The 15,893-nt window shown below is 32.6% G+C and overlaps 1 protein-coding gene and 1 long non-coding RNA gene across 2 annotated transcripts; both read left to right on the top strand.

Annotated features, from left to right (window-relative positions):
• Window positions 1–10,273: 10,273 nt before the first annotated feature.
• Window positions 10,274–11,221, top strand: LOC149495641 (uncharacterized). The gene is made up of 2 exons (XM_089723225.1): window positions 10,274–10,372; window positions 10,592–11,221. Exons 1-2 carry the CDS (start codon window positions 10,274–10,276, stop codon window positions 11,219–11,221), a joined length of 729 nt encoding a protein of 242 aa, XP_089579351.1.
• Window positions 11,222–13,773: 2,552 nt separating this feature from the next.
• On the top strand, window positions 13,774–14,843 carry LOC110010387 (uncharacterized). The gene is made up of 2 exons (XR_016321473.1): window positions 13,774–13,957; window positions 14,422–14,843. It is a non-coding gene; the product is annotated as an uncharacterized LOC110010387 (long non-coding RNA).
• The last annotated feature ends 1,050 nt before the right edge of the window (window positions 14,844–15,893 follow it).

Below are 15,893 nucleotides of genomic sequence, written 5' to 3'. Positions count from 1 at the left end.
GTCTGCCCAAATTAGTGAATTCCCTTCTGGTTCTCTTATTAACAGCTCCAACTATATTGCTACTCCCCGACTAGTTCGTAGCAACATTACCAGCACTTCTATTCTGACCACTGTGGGAAGACCGGTAATTACCAAACCCTCGATTTTTCTTTTCCTCTTCCTTGTACAGCTCTTCAATATTCAACCCAGCCCTTTGCACCAGAGAAAAGTCGGTGAGAGGCTGAGCCAGCATCTTCTCCTTAAAGTAAGGTAACAGACTTCGACTAAAAATCTTGATCAGCTCTTGATCCTTTGGCCTTGTTTGGACCATGAACAGCTTTGTCCAGCATCTTCTATAGTAATTGGAGAAGCTTTCATCCCTTCCTTGCTTTAAGATCTCCAGATCACGAAGACTAAACTCATCGCTTCCATCTGTCTTGAAGTGCTTGAGAAAAGCAATCTGAAGCTTGACCCAATCTCTCTGTGTTTCCACCTCCAAACCATCATACCACCTCCTATAGCTCTTGTGCAGTATCTGAGGAAAAGCCCTTAACACATCCTCCTCATCATATCGGTTCATTTGAGCAACACGAATGAACTCGGACAAATGGGACCTCGGGTCATTATCTCCTTCAAATAGGGGTATGTTTGAAGGTCTTGGAAGAAGTAGAGCTTGTAGGCTTCAAGACATATTCAGCCATATGGAAATTGGTGACTAGGTCCTTTTCTTTCGAAGCAGACATCTTCTCCACCTTGTCCTTCAATTCCGCCAGCTGCTTAATCAGATCATTCTCAGCCGGACTAACATTATCAGCTGATGCTTGGTTACCCAAAGCGGGTTCTGGAGCCTCCCTCTCCTCAATTACAGGGGAAGCCAGTTGATTACTTGAAGAAGGAGGAATCTGATTCTGTGCCCTCTCTTGAGCTAAAGCAGCGGCTATTATATCAGTTATAGCCCTTAACTGGGCCAGAGAAAAGCTAGTCTCATTCACAATGTTGTCAGCCATCTCAACTATAACCAGATCTAAATCAGGAACTGAATCAGACGAACTTGAACTGACCACAGAACTAACCAGAGCACGCTCGGGGATTGGGGACACTCTGACCAAACGTTGACCAGGCTATTGGCGCCAAACTCTCGAAGTGATTTCCCGGGACAGATCAATTTTGGCTGATAAATAAAAGGACCTGTGTTAAAGAGGTTCTGCATGCATGCATGAAAAATAGAAGCACATAGGATGAAGAATGCAAATCTAATGTGCTAATAACCGGAATGGAAATAAGATCTCGTTTTCGACAAGGGACCTAAAATTCAGTATGAATAACATGGCAATAGTTTACTTTGTACTCAAACATTTCTGGCATTATCTGTCGTCGACCGTTCCTTTTGGATTTTACAGTCGGCCATTTTCTCTCGAGTCCCTCATTTTTGCATTGGAATGAAAGAATTTCCAAGCGGGATATTTCTTATTTTTTTGTTTTTTGGTGTCCTTAATTTTTGCCTTGGAACAGATGGTCCCAAGCAGGATCTTATCTTGATTGATTATTCTTTTTTTGCAATCTCACGCTTACTTTTAGATAATGCGAGAAATGTGAAAATACAAAGAAATCCTAACCCCCTTATAACTCCCTTTTCTTTTGGGTATTAATTCACTATAAACGATTGCATCATGTTATTCAAAACGAATTAGAAGTCCACTCTCAAAATCAAGGGTCAAACGTCCATACCGAAAATTAGCCCTTATTAATGCATGGCTGAAATGAAAAGTATTACATGATGCATGAATGTTACAGCATATGAACAGTTTATAACACACAGGGAAATGGGAGTTGGGAAATGCATGCCTTCCAACCTTATCTATCCCACACACGAGTTCTGTTGGTAAAAATTCCGACATCTATTTCCTAGGATTTGGTCTAATCTCGACAACCAACAGGGGGTTTTGAGATTGACGAAACAAACTCTCGGAGTGAATGTGACAGAACAACAGTAAATAGACTCAGGTTTTCCTATCGGGAAGTGACTAAGGCTTTCAACTACATGCATGGGCTTTGGTCCATTGGGCTTTACAAAGTCTGGGTTCCGCAAACAGGATTCAGGCTTTTACATGGGCCTACTCCTTTTGACGCACCTTTAAGGTACTAGGCTTGCGGTTGGTAAAATTGCTAATTCTCGAGTGGATGTGCCTAAAACGCAAGGTTTAGGCTGGATCCACCTTCAAAGTTAACAATGATACCAAAGGATAATTTGGGTAGAAAGTGGTGAGAAGAGAGAAATGTAGTATGAATGCAAGAATCTTAGAAAAATAAAATAAAGCAAATAAACAAACACAGACGATTAAAGAATTTTCCACGCCTTTCTAACCAATTTTATTTACAATTTTAGAAAACGTAGGTTTAGAGTTAATTCCTCATTTCAACCATCTAGTTATTTTTAAAAAATAACCGGGGATTAGTGGATGCTTCCTCAGTGAAGTCGCCAATTTGTTTTCGCACCGCCCCCGAGCGACCCGAAAAACGTTCGCTTTTTATTTTTGATTTGGAAAATGATTTTTATATTAAACAAGTGGTGACAAAACCTTTTTGGATGCAATGCCGATAAATCGGTCTTATAAAATATTTTTGAGTCGCCACCCATTTTTTCGGCAATGGGACCGTTTCCAATTTTATTTTATAAAAATGACTCCATTTTAAACCCAATTTTATTTAAGGCCAAATTATTTAGAAAACTGGTAGGCGCACCAAGGCGATTCTGAGTAAGGGAATTGGGTACGCCAGCCCGTTGGTAGCCGACGCCCGAAAAAATCGGCCTCTTTTAACCTTACGATTTCTAATTTATTTTAGTTACGAAAGCCAATTTATTTATTTAAACCCAACCCGAATGGATCGAACCGAGTTTTTATATGGAAAATTAATTAATCGTCCCAATTAAATTCAATCATTGCATCCATACTCATCCAAATCATCCATAATCATCCAAATCATCCAAACCAAAATAACTAAACCAAATAAATAAAAGACCCGCTCTTGCGTTATGGTTAAAGGCGGGCCACAAACCGAATCTAAAAATACATTCTACCCAATTTGTAATCAAACCCAAAAACCCTAAAACCCAAAATCATGCATAATTATATTTTAATATTCTAAACGTAATTAAATTATAATCTGTCCATAATTGGTCATTTTCGGATTTATTGAGAAAAATTAAATTTTATTTTGTACAAAAATTTTATTTTTTTTCAAAAGAATAAAAATTGTTTCTGGAACCCTAGAACAGTTGCGTCACGCAACTATTCTTCAAAGAACAGTTGCGTGACGCAGCGATAGCTGCGTGACGCGGCTCTTCTAGGTAAAAGAAATGAAATTTTGGACATGAACAGTTCCGTCATGCAACTGCCAGCTCCGTTACGGATCTACTAGATGAGTGACGCAACTGCTCTGGTCCGAATTCTGTTTTAAATTCTTTGTTCAAAGCGTTTTTTTATTTAAGTATGATTCAAGACAACCTCGAATGACCAAAACGAATAGAATATAACACAATTAAGACTAAACTATAAAATAAATAATCAATGAATAAAAACACAAAAGGTGTAAAGGAATTACCTAATCCTCAGATTGAGGATTGCAAAAGGCTTAATGAATGACGGTTACGGCGATCCAAAAGCTTCGTCACCAAGGATTTAAGTGTTTATCTTTTCTCTCTTGATTTTCTCTCTTTTTTTTTGTTTAATTCCCCTAAAATTAATCTCTAATGGCAATTCTCCTTCAAATGAACTCAAAAGAGCTTTTGGAGGAGAATGTGGCCGCAGGGCGTGTTTTAGGGTTTTGGAAAATTGTCCCAAGATGTCAAAAGTTCTCCCCAAACGTGAATTAAAGGATCTATTTATATAAGTAGGTCACAAAGCACAGCTGCGTGACGCAACCATTAGCTGCGTGACGCAGCTTACTTGTTGTATCAAAGCTATATGTCGTTGAATACAAAAACGACATGTAGTCTAACATAGCTGTGTGACGCAATTACGACCCAGTCAGACACTTAAAATTGATTTTATTTAAATCCTTAGATTAAAAGACTTCTAGGTAGCATTAACCTTTCATTCCACATCCTCGTATCATCATTGGATTAGGTGGGGGCATAAAAACACGCGTCAACATTGACTATCAAGAATTTCTACATCAAATTTTTGCTAATTTGAAATTATTGAGTTTGCAATCATGTCTTCTTCTTGCGGTAAGTGTAACATTAACTCTCTCTCTATTTACAAATTAATAGAATAGCTTTTAGTTATAGTTCTTATAATTTAGATTTATAGATTTATAGATTAATTGTAATTATTTAGTAATCGTAAATAATTATAAGCTTACAAGTTTTTCCTCATAAATAACATTATCATGAAATATCTTAAAGAGATGAACCCTATAATTAGAAAAATTTTAATTTTATTTATCGATTAAAATTATATAATAATTTTAATTAGATTGATTATATCAGTTTCCTTAATCATATTATTTTTATTAATTAAGAAATCTTGTTTCATTATTTTTTGGTTGCTAAGAGTTGACAAAGGGTTCTATAAACATGTTAGAAACGATTTTTTTCCGTTTCTAAAGTTATAACACAATAGAATTTTTCGTCCGTTGTCGAGTACAAATGGGTTAGCAACGGAACTCTTATCCATTGCTAAAGTTGTAACCAAAATTTAGAAGATATTTTCACTGCATATCTTTTCTCCGCCACATCTTTTGGTATGCTTGCACTTGCTTTTCTCTTTTCTTCCTCCCTTTTATTTTATATTTTTTTAATAAAAGTTTAAATTTTATTTAGATTGTAAGGTTAATATTTGTCAAGATAATACTTTTTATTTTTTATTTTTTTAGTTTCAAGTATTTCGATAGAAGTAAGATAGCCATAGAAATTTCAACATTTAAATTATAATATAATAAATCACAATTTTTTGCATGTATAGGAATTTCAAATTATATATATATATATAAGTCCGAATGACGGAGAACACTAGGTTCCTAAAACGTTCCTATAGACTTTTAATTTTATTGGTTGATTGAAGAATAATTTAGTCTTGTTCTAATTAGAAAACTCTTAATCTTATTGGTATTTTTATTAGTTGATTAACTAAAAATATTGTTAAAAATAATTCAGTCCTATTCTAACTAGGAAACTTTTGGAATTCCTATACATATAAAAATACTATGATTTAATATCCTATAATTTAAATATATTATAATATAAGATATTAAATTTATTAATCTCTTATTGGTGTCTTTTTATTAATATTATAAATTTAATCTCATTCTAATTAGAAATTTGACTTTAATCCTATTCTAATTATGATATCAATTTATTATTTTTATTATATTAATATTATAGATTTAATCCCACTGTAATTAGAAATTTATTCTTTAATACTATTCTAATTAGGATTTTGTCCTATCATAGCACTATATAAACGTTTGGTTTTAATTTCTTTTGAGTTTTGACTATCAAGAACTTGTTACTCTTGACTATCACGAATTTGTTGTTTTTGACTATCAACAATTATTACATCAAACTTTGCTAATTTGAAATTATTGAGTTTACAATCATGTCTTCTTCTTGTGGTAAGTATAATCTTAACTTTCTCTATTTATAAATTAATAGAATAATTTTTATTTATATTTATTATGTTCTAGTAACATAAGAAGTTTAATCTAATTCTAAATAGAAAATTATTAAAGATTTTAATTTTATTGGTGAAAAATAATGCTAATTTAATTATTAAGGATTTTAATTATATATAGATATATATGGTAAGAATATAAAATTTTAAGAATTTAATTATATTGGTTGAAAAATAGAGCTAATTTAATTATTAATGGTATAAATTTTTCATCTAAATATAAAAATTCATTGGATAAAATAATAAATTATATGATATAATATATAAGATATATATGGTAAGCATATAAAACTTCTAAGAATTTTACTTTTGATTGTTGAAAACATAAAGATAATTTACTTTTGAATAAATACATTCATTAGTTTGAAAAAAAATAGGGAATTACACCATTGACTTTTATGAATATAGTTTGTATTAATTAATTGAAATTTGTATTCTCTTGACAATTAATACATGCAAAAATGTTAGGCTAGTTGATAAAATTTAATATATGCTTTCGTCTCTCTTTTGAGAGTTTGTCTTGCCTAGGGTGCAAGTTATTCTGTCATTGTGCTATTGCTTTTCTCTTTTTTCATAGCTGAAGGTGACCGTATTTCTATCGACATGGCGAGCCTATCAGTGGGAGAGGAGGATGAGGATGAAGGATTTATTTATCAACCAAACGATTTGGTTGTTAACGAAGACTTGTCTCTTTGCCTGGTGGGACGTTTCATCATAGATAGGTTAATCAACTATATTTTTAAGTTCTATCATCCGGTTGATCTATATCGGATAATGGAAATGAGTCCCTGGACTTTCAACAACCACCCCATTATTTTGGAACGCATGGAGGGCTACACTTTGCCTATTGAGGTCCCTCTGTTTAAAATGTATATTTGGCTGCAAATTCATAACCTACCTCCTGGGTTTAGGTCTGAACGTGTGGCAAAAGATATCAGTGGAAAGGTTGGGGACTTTGTGGAGTTTGATCCTGAATGTTTTGTTGATATGAGTGTTGATGACTTAAGGGTACGGATCAAACTGGATGTCAGGCAGCCATTAAAGAAGGAATTTCATTTCAAATAGGAAGGTGTTCAATGGTTTTACGTGCGTTTTGCTTATGAGATGTTGCCCAGCTTCTGTTTCATTTATGGTTTTATGGGACACACTGAACGCTTCTGCCCAAAGCTCATAGAATTTCCTCCAGGAAAAGCTGTACGTTCATATGGTCCTGAACTTCGAGCTTTGCCTCGTCGGAAGGTGGAGATGGGTTCACGGTGGCTGAGGGAAGCGGATGATGTGAAGGTCAACACAGAATCCTCACGATTTGGTAGCAGCGAATTTCGGGGGATGGCTAATCAATTATTCAAAAATTAGTTTGATGAGGATAAGGAGAGAGGCGGGTTTTCTGGGATTAATTCAATGAGGGTTAATGTCAATGATTCGGCTCCAACTTTTAAGGATCCTAATTCAGAGCAGTTTCCTGATGGGGATCAAACTGATGTTATCATTAGTGAAGTCAAAAGGAAGAGATTGGGCTTGGATCTGCAAGCAACTATAGCCTAGGATTTTGCGGAAGGCATGTCTAAAGATCCAAACAATGTGCCAGCGATGGGCTCCGGCAAAACAGCCCGCCGACAGAAATGAGTTGCCTTAGCTGGAATTGCCGTGGGATGGGCAACCTACAGGCAATACAACACTTACAGTTTATTGTAAGGGAAAAAAGCCCATTTTTATTTTTTTAATTGAAACTTTATGTTCAAAAAATAAAATTAATGAAATAAAAACTCTGTTGGGTTATGACGATTTTATTTCTGTTGATGCTATGGGCCATAGTGGTGGGTTAGAGTTGTTATGGAAAAATGCTACCATTCTGAATACTTTTCTTACTTCCCAGCGATACATTGATGTGGAGGTAAAAGTTGATTCTTTTGGGGTTTGGAGGTTAACTGGATTTTATGGAAATCCTAACTGTAATTTACATAATGAGTCATGGCAGCTGCTTCGACAACTATCTTTGATTAATGATTTGCCTTGGGTTATTTTAAGGGATTTTAATGATATCTTAGCAGTTGCTGAGAAGAGGGGAGGCAAAAGGCAACCTGCTAGTTTAATCCATGGATTTCGGTCAGCAGTTGAGGATTCGGGTCTAATTGATTTTCCAATGGGTGGCTACCCTTTTACCTGGGAACATGGTAGAAGCTCTGGAAGGCTAGTCGAATCAAAGCTCGATCGAATCTTAACTAATTCTACTTGGCATGGCTTTTCGGTTCGAAAACTCCTAGTTTAGAGAACCTAGTTGTTGAAATTTGGTGGAAAGGGTCTGGAATGAATCTGGAGCTGGAAATTTATTGGATAAGTTGAAACTCTGCTCGGAAGAACTATCAGTTTGGGGGAGGGAGTTACGCAATCTGCATAAATAGGAACTCCAAGCTTGTCATATGAAAATGAGGCTGCTTCGAGGTTCCAGGTTTTCGATCGACATTCAACAGTTTGAAGAGGCTAAACATCGTTTCCAGTTTTTGTTAAATGATAGAGAAATACAATGAAGCAAAGAGCTAAGGTATTTTGGCTCAAGGAAGGTGATGCAAATACTAGATTTTTTCATGCTATGGCAACTACGAGATTTAAGAAGAATCAAATTACGAAGTTGTAGGATTCTATGGGAGTATGGACGGAAAAGAATTCTTGCCTTTCTTCTTTACTACTTGATCATTTTTCGCAGTTGTTTAATGCATCTCCTGGGAATATGGAGCAGGTGTTGGATGTTATTCCTTCTTGTGTTACAAATGAGATGAATGAGGAACTGCTTGCTGAATATTCTATTGAAGAGGTTAGGGTAGCAGTTTTCAGTATGAAGGCTGACAAGTCACTGGGTGCAGATGGGTTTAATCCAGGATTCTTTCAGAAGCATTGGGACATTATTGGTATGGATGTTGCAACGGTTGTTATTGCTTATCTTAGGGAAGGGTCCTTTCCGGTGCAGTTAAATAAAACACTTCTGGTTCTTATTCCGAAGAAGGAAAGGCCGTAGATGGTAACTGATTTACGTCTCATAGCATTGTGTAATGTCTTATATAAGATGATGAGCAAAATGATTTCTAATAGATTGAAATTATTTTTACCAACGCTTGTTTCTCCTTCTCAAAGTGCCTTTGTGCCTGGTAGGAGTATTCAGGATAATTCCATTATTACATATGAATTGATGCATTTCTTTCAGAATCGTAGAAGGGGAGGTGACTCTTTTGCAACTCTTAAAATGGACATTAGTAAAGCGTATGATCGGTTAGAATGGAGTTACATCTTGGCTATACTTTTGAAGATTGGGTTTGCTCCACGATGGGTGAGTTTAGTGATGAATTGCATCTCTTCGGTCAAATATTTTATTCTTTCGGATGGAGATAAACTTGGGCCAATTATTCCATCGCATGGTCTACGACAAGGAGACCCTATATCACCCTAGATTTTTATTCTCTGTGCAGAAGGGTTGTCCAGACTAATTTCAGCTGCCATTAATGAAGGTTTGCTCCATGGCTATGCTATTAAAAGGGGTGCTCCGATCCTTTCACACCTATTTTTTACGGATGACAGCCTGCTGATCTTCAGAGCCAAACTTGAGGAAGCTATAAAAGTTAAGGAGCTAGTTGCTACTTATGGGAAAGTTGTTGGACAAGACATTAATTTCACTAAGTCTTCCGTTTGCTTTTCGAAGAATACGTCAAAACAGGATAGAGCAAATGTATGTGCAGCTCTTGGGGTAGAAGAGAAGCAAGACTTGGGATGTTACTTGGGCCTGCCTTCAAAAGTGGGAATCAATAAAAAACAAGTGTTCCAATTCTTGAAGGATCGTATGTGGAAAAAATTGAATTCTTGGAACAAAAGATGCTTGTCTCGTGCAGGTAAAGAAATAATGCTAAAGACAGTTATGCAAACCTTGCCTAATTATGTCATGAATTTATTTTTGTTGCTGAAAGGAATTTGCGTTGATTTGTAGCAGATTATGGCCAGGTATTGGTGGTCGAAGGGTATTAATCATGATAAAGGAATCCATTGGATGAGTTAGGATCGGATGTGTTTGCCGAAATGTGCAGGAGGTCTTGGGTTTAAAAAGTTACGAGAATTTAATTTAGCTATGTTGAGTAGAAATGCTTGGAGAATCTTTTCCCAACCAGATTCTTTAGTTGCGAGATTGCTGAAAGCTAAATATTTCCCTCATCGTGGCTTCTTAGATTCGGAACTTGGAGCAAATCCCAATTATCTTTAGAGGAGCTTGTGGGAATGTAGGACTTTGTTGTCTATTGGAGCATGTAGGAGGATTGGAAATGGGAGGAACACGCTAGTCTAGAGTGATCCTTGGGTACCATCTCTACCAGCTTCAAAAATATTCATGCAACAACTGCTAATACTTCTATTTTTTTAGTTGCGGATCTCATCATCAATTGCTGTTGGGATGAGAATGTTATTCGATCATTATTTCAGGAGCAAGAGGCAGCAGCAATTTTGGCAATCCCATTATTCCAAGTACAGCAAAATGACGGTTGGTTTTGGAAGCTTGAGAGAAGGGGCGTTTTTCTGTTAAAAGCCTTTATAGAGTTCAAACGCAATTAAATTTGAATGCAGAACAAGAAGAGCTCAAGATGATGTGGTCTCGATTTTGGAAAATAAGCGTCCCTCCGAAAGTTCAGAACTTGGTCTGGAGGGCCTGTAATTCAGCTATTCCATGCAAAGAAAATCTGCTGGTATGGAGGGTGGCGGTTTCCAATGCCTGTGTGTTTTGCAATGGGGGAGGAAAATCGGTAAAACATGTTTTATTTGATTGCAATTTCGCCAAGTGTTGTTGGCAGGTTCTTGGTGTTGGTTTCATTGAGTCTGAGGCTTTGAATTTAACCACATGGCTGTGTGAAATGTTAAAAATGATAAAGGTTGAAGACTGCCAATTTGTTCTAATGTTGTTATAGGCAATATGGGAACAAAGGAACCAATTAGTTTGGCATGGCAGGTCTAGGAGCTCAATTCAAGTCGTCTCTTATGCAAGAAGGGTGCTGAATGATTGGCTATTGGCTAAGAGGGTCAGCAACATGGTCCAAGCAAATTATGTGGATGTGTGTTGGTTGAAACCTGTTATTGGTATGGTGAAATGTAATGTGGATGCGGCAATATTTGCCAATAATAGTGTGGGTCTAGGTTTGGTGGTTCGTGGACCCCAAGGAGACTTTATTGGTTCTTTGCAAAAAAGGGTGAATGGAAGATTTGAACCTTTAATAGCTGAAGCCTTAGCCATTAGGGAAGCATTAAGTTGGATTAAAAGGCAGAGTTGGTCCAACGTGATTATTGAGTCAGACTCTCAAATTTGTGTGCAGGCTTTGGTTGACCCTCTATATGAGGATGATTCTGCATTTGGTTCTCTAGTGTTAGATTGTAAGAGTCTTATTTCTGAGATTGTGAGTGTAAGCATCTTTTTTGTTTGTCGGTCTGCTAATAAGGTTGCTCATGTGTTAGCTAGAGCATCTTATTCTGTGACAGATCAGGTGGAGGAGTTGACTATTCCACCCTTTTGTATTGAACAAGCTTTGAGGTTGGATGACTAATGAAATTTCCATTATTATTCAAAAAAAAAAAATACATGCAAAAAGTTAGTTAATATTAAATAATATTTAAAGTAATGCAAATATAATAAACTAATCAAATATATAAGATTTCTAATAATAATAAATTAAATAAATAAACTATATATATATATATATATATATATATATATATATATATATATGTTTTATTAATATTAAATTAAATATATATTAGAAATTGTAATCGAAAAAATTCTATCCAATCTTAATTAGGAATGAAAATTCTATTATGTAAGTTTTGATTGAATCCAATGTTAAATTAATTATATTTATAATTTTATTGCAAATTAATTATTTTATATTAAAATCTAAAATAATTAAATTTATAAATTATAAATTGAAATTCTTTTCTTTTTCTTATATTTCCTTTTGTTGGCTTTGTTAATATTGTTAGTTACTTTTTGCCTTATCATTTTCTTGAATGTATTAATTATTTTATCTTTAATCTGCTAAGTAAATTTCTTAATCAATTTTCAATTAGTATAAATTTGTTAGTTTTTAAAAAAAAATTATTTAAATTATGATTATAATTTTTTTAACATTTAATGCTTCCTTTTTTTTAAGTTGTTGCATATTTTTAGTTTAAAAATTTATTATACTTTGATTTTAATATTACATCTATTATTACGATAATAAAGGACAAATATTTAAATTATAACTCAATTGAAAATTTAATCTCTCGAATAACTATATTTCATTTGGCTACTATCAATGATTTTTTTGCTTTTATTATCAATAATTCATTGAAGGTTCTCTACTTTTCATGAATTTATTTGCTTTTGCTATATGGAAAACTTCTCGGTTTATTATTATTAATGGTTAATGTACTAATTTTAACTTTTGATTTTTTTTTTATTTTGGTATACTATCACAAAAAAAAAAAAAAATTTTGAATTTGATTACCAATAATTTATATATGCATTTATTTTTATATATGACGAGATTTTGGATCAAATGGTTATTTCTTTTCAACTTTATAACTTTTTTTTTTTTGTCAAAAAATTTATTGTAAAAAATTATTAAAATTTTTCTTTAAATATATATATGTATGATAGTGGTTTGCACATATTTTTATATATGTAATAATTATAATTAAAAATATTAAATTTTTATATTGTCTTTGTAAAAATTAATAAAAAATATATAAAAAATAAATTATAAATAATCATTCTAATGAGTATGTTCAACGAGTAATTACATGCGATGCACATTCATAAATACTAGTTTATATTAAATAAGAGAATTATTTCAATTAAAATTCTTGAAATATTTTTTTAGGTTTCAATTAAAGTATTTTGAGCTATGTATTTTTAATATCGTCATTAAAGTAAAAACTTATAACTCGAGATTTCATAAATTTATATTTTAATAAAATTATGTTATTCGCCTAATGACTAGTTAATAGAGAAGTAGATCAAAATTGAAAAGTTTTGGCTGATGAAGTCATAATTAATCTTGATTGAGATTGAATTCTCAATCTAAGTTTTGAGTGTAAACGATTATTTTTTGCTTCCATAATATTTGTCACATTTAAGAAAATAATTTGTTCTATAATATTTTTCACATTTGTAATTTCAAAAAATAATAAATTCATATTTACCTTTTTTTATATGATCGATAATTATTATTTCAATTTAATGATTTTTTTAGAGAATTAATGTTAGATTAAGGGTAATATAGTCAATTTACTCAATAATTTATTGTAATTTAAATAAATTTAATGGTTTTCTGAAGAAACGTGAAATTCCAAATGTGATAAGTAAATATAATATACGGTAACTGATTCATTATGGCTATTTTTCATAATTGGAAATTCGTTATTTTTTGTTTTTTATTTATAATTATAATTACAACGGTTAATTATTGTTTGCTTTCTGCCATTGCTATCGTTAATGAATGACAAATGGCGTAAGGCAAGGACTTCGTTTGATACTTGTTCAATAACTCTTCAATAAGTTAAATTTCTTTAAAGTTTGAGATTTTTTCTAATAATTTCAAATTTTTTTAAATTCAAAACTTTTCTCATTAACCAAAATAAAGGTACTGACAAAAGGTTTCAATTGCTAACCGTTTCTGTCCTCGTAATAGCACTTTGTTTGGGGTAAAGAAAGAGGCAGGAAAGAAAACTTAAAGAAAAAAAAAAATTTGTGAAAAGAAATTATTTTTCTTTATTTGAATATAGGAGAAAAATAAATTACTTTTTTCCTTTTTTTAGAAAAAATCCTAATGTTAAGAGAAAATTTTAGAAGAAATATATCACTTTTTTTTTCCTCATTTGATACTCCTTTTGTGTGTATCTAAATAAGGAAAAATAACAATCCTTATTATTTTCTTTCCTCCTATGCTTACTATACCTCCATCTCCAAACATTGCCTAGAACTTTTTTACTGGACAAATCAGCATACTTGAAAACCATGGGATACGTACAAACAAAATAAAAATAATAAACAAATAAAAATTTTTTTTATAATAAGCTAATGACCTTTCTATAAGCTAATTGAAATTCTCTTTCCAATGGCATCATGTCCTCAAAAATCACAAAATCAGACAATTAATCCATCCATGGAGGGTGATATGGTTGGGTTAATCATAAATCAACTCCACAAGCAATTCCATGGATCTCTTGATCTCAATTACCCAATTTTAAGTTCAACCTCTCAACCTCCTTTGCAATCTAAGCTCTGTTTTGATAGAGAGGTAATTAGACTTCCAATTTGTTGAATAAATCCCATGTTTTCTTCTCATTCTTCTTTTCACCTAATTTTGCTTTTTTTTTTTTTTTTTTTTAATGGAATAGTGAGATAGTTAAAAGAACTATCTTTCAATCACTTGTACTTTGTTGCAATTTTTCTTTTTTTCTTTTTTTTTTTAGAAAAGAAATTGCATGTTTTAAATAAACATCGCTCTGCTCTTCTCCTTATATGATGAAATGATTAAACAACCCAAGATACTTTTAAATTTAGCAAATTATAATTATTAAATAATTATGATATATTCTTTTTTAGAAACAAAATAAACTTTAGTTTAGAAAAAGAAAAAGATTTAATTTATGGCCTAAATACTCTTATAAGCATTTTATCTTGCACTTAATTGTAACTGTTCAAGAATCTTTAATTATATGGTCTATTATTCAATTTAAAATTATTTTATCTATTATAAAGGTAAAATGTCCAATAAGGGAAAGCAAAAAGAGAGCCTTAAAGGAAATGGAAATGGAGATTGGAGAAGAAGAAGAGAAGAAGAACGATGATTTGAAGCTTAGACTGTCACCTCCAGGGATGAAACCAAAGGATGAATCATCAAACCAATTATTGGTATTGATGGGGTGTAGTCATTGCTTCATTTATGTTATGGTCTCTCAGACAGATCCCAAATGTCCAAATTGCAAGAGCCCCATTTTGATTGATGTTTTTAAACAGGGCATTGCCAAAAGAACAAAAAGGTGTTAGTCAGTACACCCTTTTTATTTTATTTCCTAAGTGAAGTGGTTTCTTTTTTTTTTTTTTTTTTTTTTTTTTCTTTCCTTTCTTTTCTAGCAGCTTTTAAGACAATGAATTATCAGAGGTTTACAATTATGAAAGGAGATGATATGAGGATTACTGAATTATTATTAGTTTAATGATTTATTTCTTTCCATGTCTAGGAGACATCATTAGCAAATTGGATTTAGCTGAATTTGGACACCTGCATATGATGGCAAATAGGTTTATAAAAAGCAGGCCATTCTCCTAACAAATGAAAAAAAAAAAAAAAAAAAAAAAAGGAGATATATTTGACAAAGGTTTCAACATGTCCAAAAAGGCCCTTCTAATTCCATGAATGTACAATTAAACCTACAAATATTAAAACATGCGAATTTAAATTCTGGATTAATGGTTGAAGAGGAGTAAACCATTAAAAATACTATGTAGTTCGCATTTGTTTATTATTATACCCTGTTTCTAACTTAATCCTTAAGATACTCTAATCCTACTTTTGTTATAATTGAAACTCAAACAACAAATTAAGGTTTTGAAATGAATAAAATAATATATACTGGGACCCATCTGTGTAAGTAGAGTTAAAATTAACGCATCTCTGACCCTAGTTAACTTGAAACGTGAGTTTCACCGTTTTAACTTACCCAACGTCTGTTGTCTCTTCCATTTCATCGTTGTTCCATTGTTTCTCAGAACAAAACCCTGTTCATCGTTATCTAAGTGGAATGAGGTAAAGGAAGAAAATGCATTGTGAGGAGAATTAATAGAAGAAATGGCTAGCCAATACACTAAAGGCACGTTTATCCATATAGATATCAGTTATTGAAAAATGGTGGTCATTCCCTTTTTTCCATATGCTTTCATTGCTAGATTGGAGTATCTTAGGGGTTAAATTTAAAATATGGTATGATTATAACAACATGCAAAGTACATGGTATTTTTAATGATATTCTCGGTTGAAGAGTACATCACTTCTTAAAGAGTACATCACCTCTGTTGTATTTATATAGAGAAAATTTTCTTTCACGGTGCTCTATTTATATAGAGAAATTTTCCTTTTATGGCATTCTATTTATATAGAGAAAATTGTTTAAAATGGTAACTTTGAGACTAATGCGAAAGCAAAAAATCCAATATGTCCTTGTTTTGATTTT

This window comes from Jatropha curcas, chromosome 6, assembly GCF_041381405.1.
Source record: "Jatropha curcas cultivar XTBG-Jc1 chromosome 6, XTBG_Jcur_1.0, whole genome shotgun sequence".
In the NCBI taxonomy this organism is placed as follows: domain Eukaryota; kingdom Viridiplantae; phylum Streptophyta; class Magnoliopsida; order Malpighiales; family Euphorbiaceae; genus Jatropha; species Jatropha curcas.
Note: the sequence above shows the minus strand (reverse complement) of the source record. Positions and strands in the feature narration are given on the sequence as shown.